Here is a 14,224-nt window from a genome sequence, read left to right as displayed (position 1 = left end):
GACATTACAGTTCAGAATTGTTTGTTGCCATGGTCTTTTTATTTTACAAATTCCATACATTCACAATGAAGCATTGGTAAATACCACACTTGCTTGATAACGGTAAGAAACTACCCAACAATTGTAATTATTACTTTTTAAAGTTAGTGTCTCTTCTTCCAAAAGCACTCTGTAAATATTAGACTTTGCTTACCTTGGTGCTTGCATGGAACAAACCTTTGCTCCTGAAAATCCAGTTGGACCATTACTGGATGCTTTATTTGCCCCATTTTTAACACCCTGGTTGCGATGTTCAAAACCCCCAGTCTCCCGGTTCTGCTTCATGGCAGAAATAGATATATTTATTTTTTTCCACCTTTGGCACCTGCTCACCCCACTCCACCCCACCCTCAAGTAGAAATCTCTTGGAAAAACATCTTCTTCACGAAGCAGCCAATCTAAGATCCTGAGGGAATCTCTCTGCTGTGTTAAAAAAGAAAGCAAGCCCGGCAGCTTGTGACAGTAGCTCTTCAGTAGTTGAAGACAAACTAAGCACAGCTTACTTTTGCTGCCTGGGACAACCACTAGAAATGCTTACACCACCCCCTCCCCTTCCTAATTTAAAAAAGGAAAAAAAAAGACCAGAAGAAACTCTTCAAAGGAGGCAACTCGGGGCTAGATGAAGATTTAAAGGTTTTGACAGGAAGCAAGTTGGAAGCTACATAGCCAATGGGAGCTGCGGGCCACACACTGAGGGGATAGCCCTGTGTCCAGCTCCTATCAGTCCCTCAGACAGACACAGTGAAGGCTGGGGCGTAAGGAATGTCATTAGTCACTCAGTAGGTGCTGGATCAATTTAGCAGCTGTATCACTTGGAGCTCTTCTCTGGACTGCGAACAGGGTCAGATTGACATTTTGTGGTGGCAATTTATCTGAAGTGACACATCTGTGTACCGAAATCTAGACAGCATTAAATAAATCACACTATGGGAGGAATAACGTTCTGATATAGGCTATACAAAAAATGTGTATACATCAAAGTTAACAGCAAATGTAAATCATAAAAATCATTAAAAATATATATTCCTTGGAATACAAAAGAATTCAAATATTTGTAGATCTGGACATTTTTGTTTTACCAGTGTTTACAGAGTACAATTACATTAATTAAGAGAAAACATATATATATATATATATATATATATATATATATATATATATATATATATATATATATATATATATATATATATATGTTATTATATATTAACAACTTCAGCAAAGTATTGACAGGATTTATGATTTCTCTGAGGACTGCACCTTTGGAAACTCCATTTTTTAGAATGCAACTATTCAAATTATATTTAAAGACAATAAAAAAGAACAGAGGGAAATAAAAATTAAACGTTCTTGAGGTGACACTGCATATAAAAGACCGATTCACCATTGTTCATGGCTTTCCATTCAGATTAAGTAAATTCTATTTGAAAGGCAATGAAACACAACCCAGTTGTATTAAGGAACAAGATTCTCATTGGGTTGGTTAGAAGGTGTAGGTCTTCACATGTTATATTAATTACTGGTCCAGAGGGTGTTCTCTCATTGCATCACCTTTCGATTTCCTAAGCCACCCCACTGGCTGGATTATTCATTAGCATTTTGGAAAAGCATATCTGAGATCCCATTTATTGGTGTTACAGGGGCAGCACTGTTGGGACATCAGGCATAGAATGTTATTATATATTTGCCTTAATTGTATTTATTAGATGTTAATGCAATTTGTTCTGCTTTGAAATTGTGAATACTAAATTACCATGGATAGTGTGTGTTAATAAAATTAATAAAAATAATGTATTGACAATTTCTCTTCAGACCACTTTTACTTAAAATCAGATGCGTTTTGGGGATGTGAAGTATTGTAAGCAGCTGTTTTCTACAAGTTACAAATCACAAGGCAATAGTGTACAAGTTCATAATATGTGAAAGTTTTTATTTGGTTTAGCCCCATAAAACAGCTCTAACTAGAACGGTGCAATCAGACATACACATGACCAACCATTTAAGCAGTGGTAACTAATAACTACCCTTCATGTGGGGCTGTCTTCAGTTTAGACAAAGATCGGTCCAAGTTCATGGAAAAACAGTTCATAAAGCAGAGGAGGAAAAAAAAAAAAACAGAATACTGAAGTTTTATTCCAGGGTAAATCTCTACAGAGCACATATTCATTACAGCTTCTTAATGCTTCAAGTAAATTACAGAGAAATTCACACATTCACTTACACAGCTAATAGTCCGGAAAGAAAAAAAGGAAGTTAGAGACTGAACTGAAAGTTGAGATTGTATGCCGGGGACCAGGTACTGAGGGAAAATGATGGTACATTTCAACAGAATGGGGAAACAAAATGTGCTAATTCTGCACAAGGAGTTAGCTTTCCAGTCAGGTAGTGTCAGTTACAGAAGCAATTTCTTTAATGTGAGATGGCAATGTTTACAAAGCATACCTGGAAAATTCCTTGCATCTCTGGGGACTGTTGGGCACAGGCTGCAGTTGACAACCATGATCTCACCAAGCTTATATTGAAAGCATAAGACCAGCGTCCTGAATAAGCCCCATTTATTTGTGGCAACTGTACATTGGCACTAGCAACCAATAACCTGGAAACACTAAAGCAAAAATGACCTGCTTTACAGTCAATGTGGTGGCAAGAAAGTGCAACACATTAAACGGTCAAAATATTATTGTTGAAAGACCAATGGATTCTCTTCTAGAAACAAAAACTACCTTTGCAGTCAAACATTTGACTATTTTAAAATTATTTTTTGTTCACCATCAGAATGTAAATGACAAAATCCAAGCCAAAAAAAAACAAACAAAAAAAAAAACACTAAAAATTCAAATATTTTAAAATGTTTGACTGCAATTATTTTAGTACATCAAGTCCAAGTTTGCAAGGGAGGATATTCTAAATCAAGTTATAACAAATTAATGATACTTTAAAAAGATACAGATTAAAAGAACACTACTTTTATCATACAATCGAGTGCGGTCTGTAAAGGTCAAGTTGTCCTATTCAGGAAACAACACAGATAAACAATAAGCTCTTGCTGAAATAAGACAATTCACAGAAGTGTTAACTTCCTGTTGACTAAACACTTTCCCATCAAGCTTTTACAGTACAGCTAATTCTAATTAGGACAGTGTTAAGTGATGAAGGTCTCGCCACCACAAGCTTTTCCCTGAAAACTGCACTGTACAGCTGGGAATGTCATTCATCCAGAGGGCATTCAAAATAAAAAGGACTGTTTATTCTCTTCAGGATTAGGACAACCATGTCATTACTGCAATGTACTATAATGATTAAGTATCAGAACCAGAAGATTTGTTTTTTCGTTGTTTCATCAGTTTGCGTTTTAAGCAAAATACACAAAGTTAGCTTTTATTTTTTTTATGAAAGGTTTACACCAATACAGATTTGTTTTAGTTCCCTGCTAGGAAAACAATACTGGCTTTCACTTTACAAAGGATTGCAGCTGCATTTTACATTTTCCTTCAGAGTGAAACACTCAACATTCAATGATTCGTAGTTTTGAAGGAAACATCTACATTTAAAAAGAATGCTCAGGTCTCTCTAATGTGACAAACAAAATATCCCCTTTCTACTTTTGCCATTGGCTATCTTGAAAGAAGGTGCTTAACACCAAGGTCCCACGTTAGATAACTTGGCAAGAACAAAGTAATAAAAACATTCAGCTTGAGTGATCAACTTGCTGATGAAAACGCATGGGTCCTGCTTCTGGTTACGTAGCCCGAGAACCAGATATGTATTCCGCCGTCTCTGTCCTCCAACTCGCTGGACAAAATCTCTGTGGGGATTTATAAAGCTATGCCACTATGATTCTGAATTCCTGCCCTTGGCTGACAGAGTGACACCAACATTTTGTGAAAGACACATGACCCCAAGCCATCATAAAACGGGATTAAGAAAAGAATGAACTCAATGCCACGAAGCACGACATCAGTTGTAAATGCCATTGTCAATGAAGAACAGCCAATTGTAACACAGGATTATAAAAATACAAAAAAAAGAGAATGACAAGGTCAAGTTGCTGTATGACAAATGTGGTGCAGTATACTTTGTGTCCTTATCTGCATACTTTACATTAAGTTTATTGGATTGATTTTTTGTTTTACTATAAAATGTGCAACTTTAATTTGCCCTGTATGCTCCTTCCAGAAGTCTTTCTAGCCTATGTTTAGTGGAAAGGTCAGTTATCCAGACAAAACATTAATAGAGAGCAGAACACCGATATTGATTTTCATATTTCATCTCTTGATTTCAACTGTGGAATTTAAATCAAGCGATGTAATTTTAACTTATCTTAATACTAAGAACACATTTTGAACAATTTTGGTCATCATGGCCCAAAAACATACCTCCACCCTGTTTACTAAACTAATATCTGATCTCAGGGGAATGTCATATACAAGCAATTTAAAAGAGCTGAATATCTGTCATACCGAACAGAGGACAGCAATTGATTAAAGGAATGAGGAATTCTAGAATCACATGCGAGACACTGTTAAAAAAAATCATTTTTTTTTTTAAACACTCTTCATTTAAAATGTTTTGTGCAAAACAATACGTGCCTTTCAAATTCACATTGATTTATAGATCGTCAGCCATTTCATTCCTTGTCCATTACAGGCGTTTAGTAAGGCAAAAACCAGAGTAGCTCCCTGCAGAAAGGAGGGTTTAGAAAAATATTTTTAACTTTGCTTACAAGATATCAGCTTTCTAGAAATAGGCACAGTACCAGAGTAATAAACAGGGTTCATAAATCAAGTCACTGTAGGAATGGAGCATTCATGGGAAACTGCGATATGCTGCAACTGTTCCTTCTATGGCAGCCTGTGTAACTGACAAGTTTATAGGTTCTCCGACACGTTAGATGAGGGCCTCTAGACAGTAAATTACAGCAATAAAACTTGACTGCCTCCCCACCCCCTATTTCACACTTGACCAGCACCATCACTGCTCTTCTAGATGGGCAGCAGGACAGTACACCACCCTGCGACCTCATCAACCAGCCTAAACCTCAGGAGAGCAGGACATGTGGCACCTGTTGGACAACAAATTAACTTGTATGCAGTTAATTACGAATATGGACAGGTTTATTAAGGCCCCTTCTCCCGATTACTTAGTCATGTCTTGAGTACATGTGATACACTGTTGGCAACTGGGTAATGAGCCTTGATCAACGCACTTACGAATGTCAAAAGAGCAAAAACCAAAGCAAAACAGAACAGAAACAGAAGTGACGTGCTAACGTGGGGCAGTTAACCTGACATCTTCAAAAAGTTTTCATCAAGGCTTATCCACACTTAAGGTTTTATCCAGATCATCATGACTACCCTCCAATTCTTAGAAATATCAATCTCACGAACAAATGCCGATTTGTTACCCATAACGTCATCGTTGACTGAATGAATTCCTTGTGGACATAGACATGTACAACAGTTTAGGCAAATTGTAGATTTCAAGCTACTTACGGCATCTTCAGGGTAATTGGAAGTCTGCAGCCTTTTAACTACAGATCTGCAAATGATTAGTCAGATCCTCAGCCCTGCTTCTATGAAACCCAAGTACAGAAGACGCATTTGAGCAGTTTCCAAATTCAGTCGACTAAAACACATTTAACAAAACAAGTTTCATTTAAAAAAACAAATAACTAAACTATAACGGCAGCAATGAAAATCTACCGGTACTGTATCACCTAAATAGCAACAACAAATGTGGAGATAGTTGCCTCGTTGGATGTAAATTACGATCTTGTATTCTACCAACCCAGTGTTGTTGCTAAACAGTTTTTAATATTAGTCTGCTCATTTTATCTAACCTATTTATAAATTGTATTCTTATTGTGTGAATAAACTGCTCTCATATCAATATTCTTCCTTTAACCAAAGGAGACCTGTGTTGGGTGTTTTCAGTATTTGTTAAATACTCTAATTTACCTTATATACAACATCAAATAAGGGTGGCATATTCTACTTATAATCTGGGATATTAGATCAGATAACAGTCTGGTATTGTTTGATGGAACCTTGGCCCAGGTTACATTGGCTTTCAAGTCAGTGACCGGGTTTTGTTTATGGAGGGTAATCTACGCAACAATTAATAAATACGAAATACATATCTATTTATACATTGATTTAGTTTATTTATTCAAATAGATTATGTATTTTATATTGTATTAATTTTGGCACAAATTAACCTTAATTTAAAACGTACTTTGAAAAACCAAACAACTGCCGTGTGTAACTAAGATTTAATAGAAGTGTTTTGGAATCGTAGGACATTAAGACATTTTCGATCTAAATCAAAAGAGAATCCGTATGTAGGCCTAATTTGTACACAAATATGCAAATTGGTGATGGTATGATGGTACCCCGTGATGAAATGTCATAGACCCACATTAGTCACCTTTCTTTTGTTCTGGAAATTCAAATAGATCTTAGAAAAACTGAATCACACCAAATCAGTTGGGGGACTAATATACAATGACAAGTTCCAATTATTAAAAAACAACACAGATGTGTGGAGAAAACATCAACGAAAGAATACTTAAAATGTCACCAACTCAATAATTCTTACAGCTTGTAATGCTTAGAATTTGAACAATCTTAACAACTGTTCCATCTTAGTTTATGCAAGACAAACTGCAGTCTGTTGAAATGGAAAAATATATTCATACCTTTATGTTAATGCATTCTAGATTTTGGCTTAAATAAATAGTCCAAAACACTATAGTTGTATAGTTGCATCTTTTCAGAACTCACTGAAGTCCAATTCAGCCCAGAGAAAACAGATTCCAAATTGACTGAACTGTGAAAGGTCACTCAATATAATTCAATGGTCTGAAGTGTATCAATCAATATTTTATGGAAAAACAACTAATTGGCCAACTATACTATTTTTCACAATTTGTTTAAAAATAAACCACAACTTTGTTAACAAGTTAGAAAGTAACCGATTTATTATGCAAATTGATTTTGTTTTGCATTCACAACTTTCTCTCTTGCCACTCTCTCAGGTGAGTAGCCCAGGTTATTTTCAGTCACAAGGAGCTTCAATTATCTCATTATAGACGTAACATTCTGTCTGGACACGTACATCATCAATAGCAGCTTCACTTGAGGGACTGTCAGTTACTCCCTCAAAGACAACCTGTGGGGGGGCATCGACAGGCTCTCAGGGACCTTTTCACACAATTCACAACTAGCACGACAAGCTGGTTTGCAAAGAAACCTATTTAAAAAAGACCCATTTTCAATGCGCTTAATAAATGAGCAGAAAGATAATATCGCAGGGAAAGTAATGTAAGCTTTTCAACACAAATATGAATCAGAACTCTGACATTTTAATAACCGACTGCGGACTGATCAATAATACAAGAAACAGAAGGCATTCATGCCACTTAAAGGAAACTGGTAATGCAGCAATCTATATAAACTTTACTCTTCACTAATACTAGCCAAACAAAATGCCGAAAACAAAAAAAAGACACACCAAAAACCAAGAAAATCATGAATGTATAGATTTTAACATGCTATTCCCTTAGTTTCATGAAGCTTGGTGGCACTTTGCTCTTTAGTTCCACCTAGTGGTAAAGGTGGAAAATATGCTTATATCAGTGTGACCACAGAAGGTAAAGGGCCCATCAAAAATACCAAGCCAAGTCACAATAAAAGACATAAGTGTTACAGATGAGTTGAAAACCACATTAAAAGCTAAAGAATAGCCATGCATACAACTAACACTTACCTGGTAGGTATCACACACATCAGAGAGAATGCGGACGCTCTCAAAACTCCACCTTGTGCCATTTTTTGCTGTCCAGAGGAGTTCAGTTCCTGCAGATGACCGCTTGTATACTTTAAGAGATGCAGACCCTGAAAGAGCAAGCAAACTCGGGTCACTCAGATAAGGTACGGTAGTGGAAACTGACACCACACAATTAAGTTGTGTGTTCCAACTCCAAAGTTACCACCCACCACACACACAATACATAAACAAAAACACTATAGCAGCTTTGATAAGTAAAGAATTATTACAAGAATAGGAACCAATCAGGTCCTACCATCGGGTGGTCCATTCATCTGGTACATAAAGGAAATGCATGATGGTCCTTGAAGCAAGATGCTGACTAGCTGTGCTTTATCAGGCACATTAGTATTACAGCCATTTATATAAAGAAAGTTTCCTGCAGAAAAAGAAAGTCACATTTTAAAATCTAATTTGAGAAACCTTTCAACTTTAGATACATCGGTTACACGTCACAAATTTAAGCTCTGGTGTAATGTGAGAAGCACTGACCAGTTACAGAATCTCAATCACCCTGTTTCAATGCCTTAGCACTATTCTATAGTCAGTATGGAAAGAGTCAGTACTTGTCCTCTGCTAGGCAATTTGTTCCTGTTCAGAGAGGAATTGGGCATCAGATGGGACTTCCACAACACGTAACATTTGCCATTGTGGAAAATTGTAGGTAAACTTTACTTCTTTACCTTCATTTTGTGCACTGCAGCGATGCAGTGTGACATTGCGTTCAGGTCCTGTGGCTAAAAAGCGCGTGGGACCCCTGTGCACAGTCCATCTGCAGACAGCAGTGTTCAGCTCCCATCCAGAGAGCCCGTGCTCGAAATCACAGAGAGAGGCCTCCACTGGAGCACAGCCAGCCCGGTCATTTTCCAAACTGGGTACGGCCGAGTCGATCCATTTGTTTACAGCAGTCTTTATTGCCATTTTAAGTGTGGATACATTGTCTGGAACAGATACTGGATACAGAGACATTAGAGAGAGAATAAATACATTTGAGAAAAAAAAAAAAAAAAGTCTAATATGCAGTAACTTTAAAAAAAATACATATATATACACACAATGCATGGTTTGGATGCCAGGGCAGGTCTTATGAAAAAGGTTCACCTTTGGCACACTCGTAGAGCAGGTTCACTTTCTGGATGTCCAATCGGCTCAGTTTAGTCCGTTGTCCGATCATTGCACTTTTACTTTTGGGGACAATAGTTGGGTTGCCGTTCATACTGAAAGCCAACCTAAAGGACAGAAAATATTAAGAAAGCAGTTTTAAACTACAAAGAAGGGCACCATTTGAGGGACTAATAAAAAAACACGCAAATAAAAAGCATTTTGTTTCGAACTCACGGTGAATAGTGCATGACAGAACCATAGTCATACGGTACAAGACTGTTGGTTTCTCTGGTAAGAAAATTGAATGAATACCCTATTGAAATAATGACAAAACAAATATAAAAAAGTAGTACTTAAATTACTTACAAGATAATTCAATTAAATGAATTATTAGATTATGAATACACCTACCACATTAAACAAGTTATATGACTGCAACATTTCAGTTTTAGTATGTATAGAAACATACTAACAAGCGAAACACAAAAGCATCAAATGGGAAGTGGTGCCCCTAGACCTGCGTCTTACCTAACCAAATATTAGACCAGATGATGTCAATGAATGAGTCGCGATCGTTGCGGGAGTGTTCATGCCAGAAGCCCAGCACATGAAGGAGCTCGTGCTGCACTGTGCCGTTTCCCTCAACGGACAGGCACAGATCATTCAGGGACACAACCTGTTCACCCCCTGTTTGTCCCACATTGGAGTAGCACCTTGAGAAAAAGAAACGCGTAAAGGTTTTTGCAGTGCTGAAGAGTCGCAGAAATTCAGAGAGAGATGCACCTCCAATCAAAAGGTTTTTATTACAAGCAGCTACAAGGAAGAGGTTCAAGATGCAATCTCGAGAACAGAGAATAGAAGTTACAAACTACAGGCACTTTTATGCAGATCAGACAGGAGAGAAAGATAACAGGCCTGCATGTCTTTCCCGTGATGAGTGCAAGTTCGGTTTCTGTCCGACAACTGGAAGACCCATATATAGTCAAACCGAGGAGAATTAAGGCATACGTAATGTTTAATATAAGGGGGTTTGGACGATGTGTCAAGCCCAAATTGCTGGTGAAAACTGGTTCTTATCAGACTCTGTTCTTCTAGGTATCAGGGTTGAACTACAGCACAGTACCAACACAGTGAGACAGTGACCTTGTTTACACACAGGGAAAGAAATGCAGTTCTTCAAGTGTCTATCTAAATCTCTTGCATGCATAATGTGATTAATAAATATTCTTAAATGATACAGATACAATGTTGCACACACCTAAAGCCACTAATGCCCCAGTTTTCTTTTTTTATGCCTTGTCTGAATTCTCAAAAAGTGTGTCAAGGGAATGACACAGCAGGACAGGAGTTAGACAGAGCAAAAAAAAAAAAAAAAACTTGGCTGGCATACCACTAACACTAACTTCAACTGATTGATGATTCATGAGGAGCAAAGCTGTAGAAACAGGGTGACCATCTTTTTAGGTGCCCTTTGACACCCCCAAACCAAGGGCTTTAATCAATGTTCCTTCAACCAAATTTGACATTTGAAACTGATTAACAATTCAAGTGTAAGACCGGGACAAGTTTTAAACTTAAAAGGAGAATAGGGAATTAAAATCTAGAGTGGGTTTTTTAAATCTGCAAATGCCTGCAGTGCTGTTCCATCATGAGCCACATACCTTGTAACTTAGCCAAGTAACTTGTAGATGTGCACTGAAACAATAACTAGGAATAAGAAAACCTTGACCAGCTAATGACTAGAACAGGCAAGCTGGATTCTTAGAAGAAACTGCAGAACAAAGTGGAAAATTAAATACAAACCCTGACAAAGGGTTAAAGGCAATATAGTCTATTTCTCCATTCCTCGGTACTAAGCGAATACATGTGTATTGCTGAAAATCTGCGAAAGCATCTGTGATTTTCTTCACGTTCAATGAACCTGCAAGAAAATGGATTTATCTTATCAGGGCAATTCCAGGCAAAGTGCAATATATCAATAAAAGACTGAAATCAGGAGTTCAGAATTCAGAAGCACCATTCAGAATCTGTGGTATCCTAACTTGAATGAAGTATTCATGATAATTCCAGTTTTCTTTAAATTATAAAAATAACTAAGCCTAAATACTTTGTTTTATTGTCACAGGTGTGTGCGTGTCTTTCTTCTTTACAGGTATAAAGAACTCCTTTCATATGCCCACTTACTGAAATTACATTTATAAATAATGCTCACACACCACTAACAATAATAAAGTTATTGCTAAAATAAAACCTTTTTTTAGTAAATGGTCCCATATCAGCTGCTTATAAAATTCCAGAGATCTAAAAAGCTGTAGCAGATGAGAAGTCTATGGTGCTTAATTATCATTTGGAAGCAGAAAGGTGTAGATCTGAAATAATTCTTACTATAAGACTTGGAAAGGATATATGGGACTCGCACAAGGCCATCAGAAGATTTGGGCCATTTGATGAGGGTGTCCGAACCTCGGGTTTCCTGTAAAAACATAAATAATATTATATATACACGTGTTATAAAAATAAAACTAGAATAATAGCTGATATGCTTTACCTGAAACTGATTTTACTTTGCATCAACATATCTCAATTGTTTTTTGGGGCAGATTAATAAGTACAATATTCACAAGAATGGACAAAAACACTAATTGGAAAGGTCCATAGATGGGCATACATTTGTAATAGCCGGTTTGTTTGTTAATTTATTTTGTTTTCAATCTAGTATAAAATCACTTAATATATAAGCAAAACAAAACTTGCTAAAAAAAAAAAAAAAATCAAAATTGTAAAGATAAAAAACACTGAAGGAAGAAATAGTTTTAGTATCGTTAAATATTAAAATGGTGTGCGTTTAAGGATGATAATTTGCAGACTATTACTCACTTCTAATATGATATCACCTTCCATCAGAGGTATCTGGCTTGACGTTTTGTCCTTTAGTAAACCTGAAAAATATAACCCACTAACACTAACACCAGCGTCACTACAATTTACAAAGATTTGTATCTACGTGTTAAACTTAATCTCATGTTTAATTTGTACCGCATTGCTGACTTTAGACCATATGTGAAGACCAGGACAATGGTGGCGTTTTTGTAGCGCAGATGCCCGCAGTTCTGCGCAGATCTGTACAGTCCCAGCGATCCCATTGGTGGAGCCGCGCAGAACTGCGGAAATCTGCGCTACTCGAACACGACCGTTGTCTTTAACCGAGTCTCAGTCATACTGGGTTCACTGGTTTAAATTGTGTGAGACCGCTGGGTCCAGTAACAAAACAAACAACAAACCCGACGACGATTATATGACCTGACTATAGTGAAAACGTAGCCCAAATTGCTGCAAACTCACCTCGGTTAATTTCAATGATTTCATCCTTGTTTTCTTTTGAATCCAAACTTATCTGAAAAGTCCTGGAATCTCTCCGAACAGGTCTTGCTTTAACTACTAAAAAAAAAAAAATCATTCATTGCATTTTTTAACGGCTTATCAAAGTAAACTACTTATAAATAAGATATACCTATATGAAATTAGGTTTTATCACAACAGTTTTGTATTTTCGCCGTTTATTTCCATTTAAGGTTTGGGTAAGCTATAACAAATACAACGAGGACAGTTCCGCCTAATTAAAATACCGTCAGTACCTGCTTCAGAAATTAGAAAATAGGTGAAAATTAGGATTTCCATCATAAACTCCATTTTAAAACTTAATTCTAATAGACCATACAATGTTACTGTATGACAGGTTAATTAAAAAATATCAAGTTATCAGAGGTCTATCCTAACTACGCTCGTCTCTCCCGCTAATTGAACACCTGTCTATCGCGCCTGCTGACGTAGTTTGGAAACGGGCCTATCAGCGTTCAGCTTTTAAATTAATTACTCTTTTAGGACATTACGTTTTCTGGGATCCGTTTCAACAGTAATTACATTTTTAAGCGTTCCTTCTAAAATACTCTTGTTGGTTTATTTAAAAGGTTGTCAATTATTCTTCTCCACTCCAATGTAATATGCAGCTTATATCGTGTACATTAACTTATTGTAAGCTTATTTATTTACCTTTATCATCTTTTCCTCCTTGAAAATCAAAAACTGAGCTGCACATGGTTCTTCATTGAAGCTGCATCTGTCACACACACAGGGCCTGCTAGTCCCACCGCTTTCAATTCAAATAAATTGATATAATTATTGTGCTAATGGATTCCACTGTTCACCATCTCTTTTTTTTTTTTTAATGCGTTTCTGAGCAACCTTACTTCACAGTTCCAGGTTCTTGCTGCATCATTTCATTTTACAAACTTTTAAGCCTAGGCTTCATGTTAAATTAGTGATTCATGTGGTCATCATTCATCAAAACGAATGGAATATAAAATCAGATTTGGTGCTCTGCAGTTTACTTCGTTGAGTTAAACATACATGGCAAACTTAAAAATGTTGTTTCTTTCTGTCTGGCAAGGACAAGCTGAAACCAACACCTCAAAATGTTTCTTTAAATAAATAAATAAATAAATACATACATACATACAAAAATAAGTATCCATTAAGGAAAATTAATTTAAAAATAAACCTACAGCAACTAGGCATTTTATTTAATTAATAAAATCGTGCCTATTCAATATATAAGCCAACCTAAGAACGCCCCAAGAACAAGCAGGAACTAAAGACAGCTGCAGTGCAGGCCTGGCAGAGCATCACCAGGGAAGAAACCCAGCATCTGGTGATGTCTATGGGTTCCAGACTTCAGGCAGTCATTGACTGTAAAGGATTTGCAACCAAGTATTGAAACTCACAATTGAATTCATGATTATATTAGTTAGGCACTAAATTGTCCAAATACTTCAGAGACAAATACTTTTGAACACTTAAAGCACATCTTGATTGTTTCCTTTCAAATCCATTGTGGTGGCGTACAGAGCCAAAATGATGACAATTGTGTCACTGTCCAAAATTAAATATTTATGTACCTAACTGTAAATGACACACAGCAATATACACTCACCTAAAGGATTATTAGGAACACCTGTTCAATTTCTCATTAATGCAATTATCTAACCAACCAATCACATGGCAGTTGCTTCAATGCATTTAGGGGTGTGGTCCTGGTCAAGACAATCTCCTGAACTCCAAACTGAATGTCTGAATGGGAAAGAAAGGTGATTTAAGCAATTTTGAGCGTGGCATGGTTGTTGGTGCCAGACGGGCCGGTCTGAGTATTTCACAATCTGCTCAGTTACTGGGATTTTCACGCACAACCATTTCTAGG

At 36.8% G+C, this 14,224-nt stretch overlaps 1 protein-coding gene across 3 annotated transcripts; it reads right to left on the bottom strand.

Moving 5' to 3' along the window:
• Positions 1-6,999: 6,999 nt before the first annotated feature.
• Positions 7,000-13,094, bottom strand: LOC136715532 (astacin-like metalloendopeptidase). Of its 3 annotated transcripts, none has more exons than XM_066692755.1 (12): positions 13,021-13,094; positions 12,313-12,408; positions 11,848-11,909; positions 11,356-11,443; positions 10,774-10,891; positions 9,499-9,683; positions 9,205-9,283; positions 8,968-9,095; positions 8,550-8,819; positions 8,123-8,245; positions 7,807-7,934; positions 7,000-7,209 (listed from the first exon to the last, which is right to left on the bottom strand). In XM_066692755.1, exons 1-12 carry the CDS (start codon positions 13,064-13,066, stop codon positions 7,096-7,098), a joined length of 1,437 nt encoding a protein of 478 aa, XP_066548852.1. In that variant the 5' UTR covers positions 13,067-13,094; the 3' UTR covers positions 7,000-7,095. The 3 variants fall into 3 exon arrangements, with proteins under 3 accessions (XP_066548852.1, XP_066548851.1, XP_066548850.1); XM_066692754.1 differs by lacking the exon at positions 13,021-13,094 and adding an exon at positions 12,606-12,774 and having other exon boundaries at positions 12,313-12,405; XM_066692753.1 differs by lacking the exon at positions 13,021-13,094 and adding an exon at positions 12,606-12,773.
• Positions 13,095-14,224: the final 1,130 nt, after the last annotated feature.

The sequence above is a fragment of the Amia ocellicauda genome, chromosome 20 (genome assembly GCF_036373705.1).
Source record: "Amia ocellicauda isolate fAmiCal2 chromosome 20, fAmiCal2.hap1, whole genome shotgun sequence".
Taxonomy (NCBI): Eukaryota; Metazoa; Chordata; class Actinopteri; order Amiiformes; family Amiidae; genus Amia; species Amia ocellicauda.
Note: the sequence above shows the minus strand (reverse complement) of the source record. Positions and strands in the feature narration are given on the sequence as shown.

Coding starts and splice junctions, on each gene's coding strand:
- LOC136715532 (XM_066692753.1), bottom strand. CDS start 12,660: ATGGAGTTTATGATGGAAATCCTAATTTTCACCTATTTTCTAATTTCT. Junction 11,910..12,312: donor AATCATTGAAATTAACCGAG/GTGAGTTTGCAG, acceptor TATATTTTTCAG/GTTTACTAAAGGACAAAACG. Junction 9,284..9,498: donor CTGGTCTAATATTTGGTTAG/GTAAGACGCAGG, acceptor TTATTTCAATAG/GGTATTCATTCAATTTTCTT.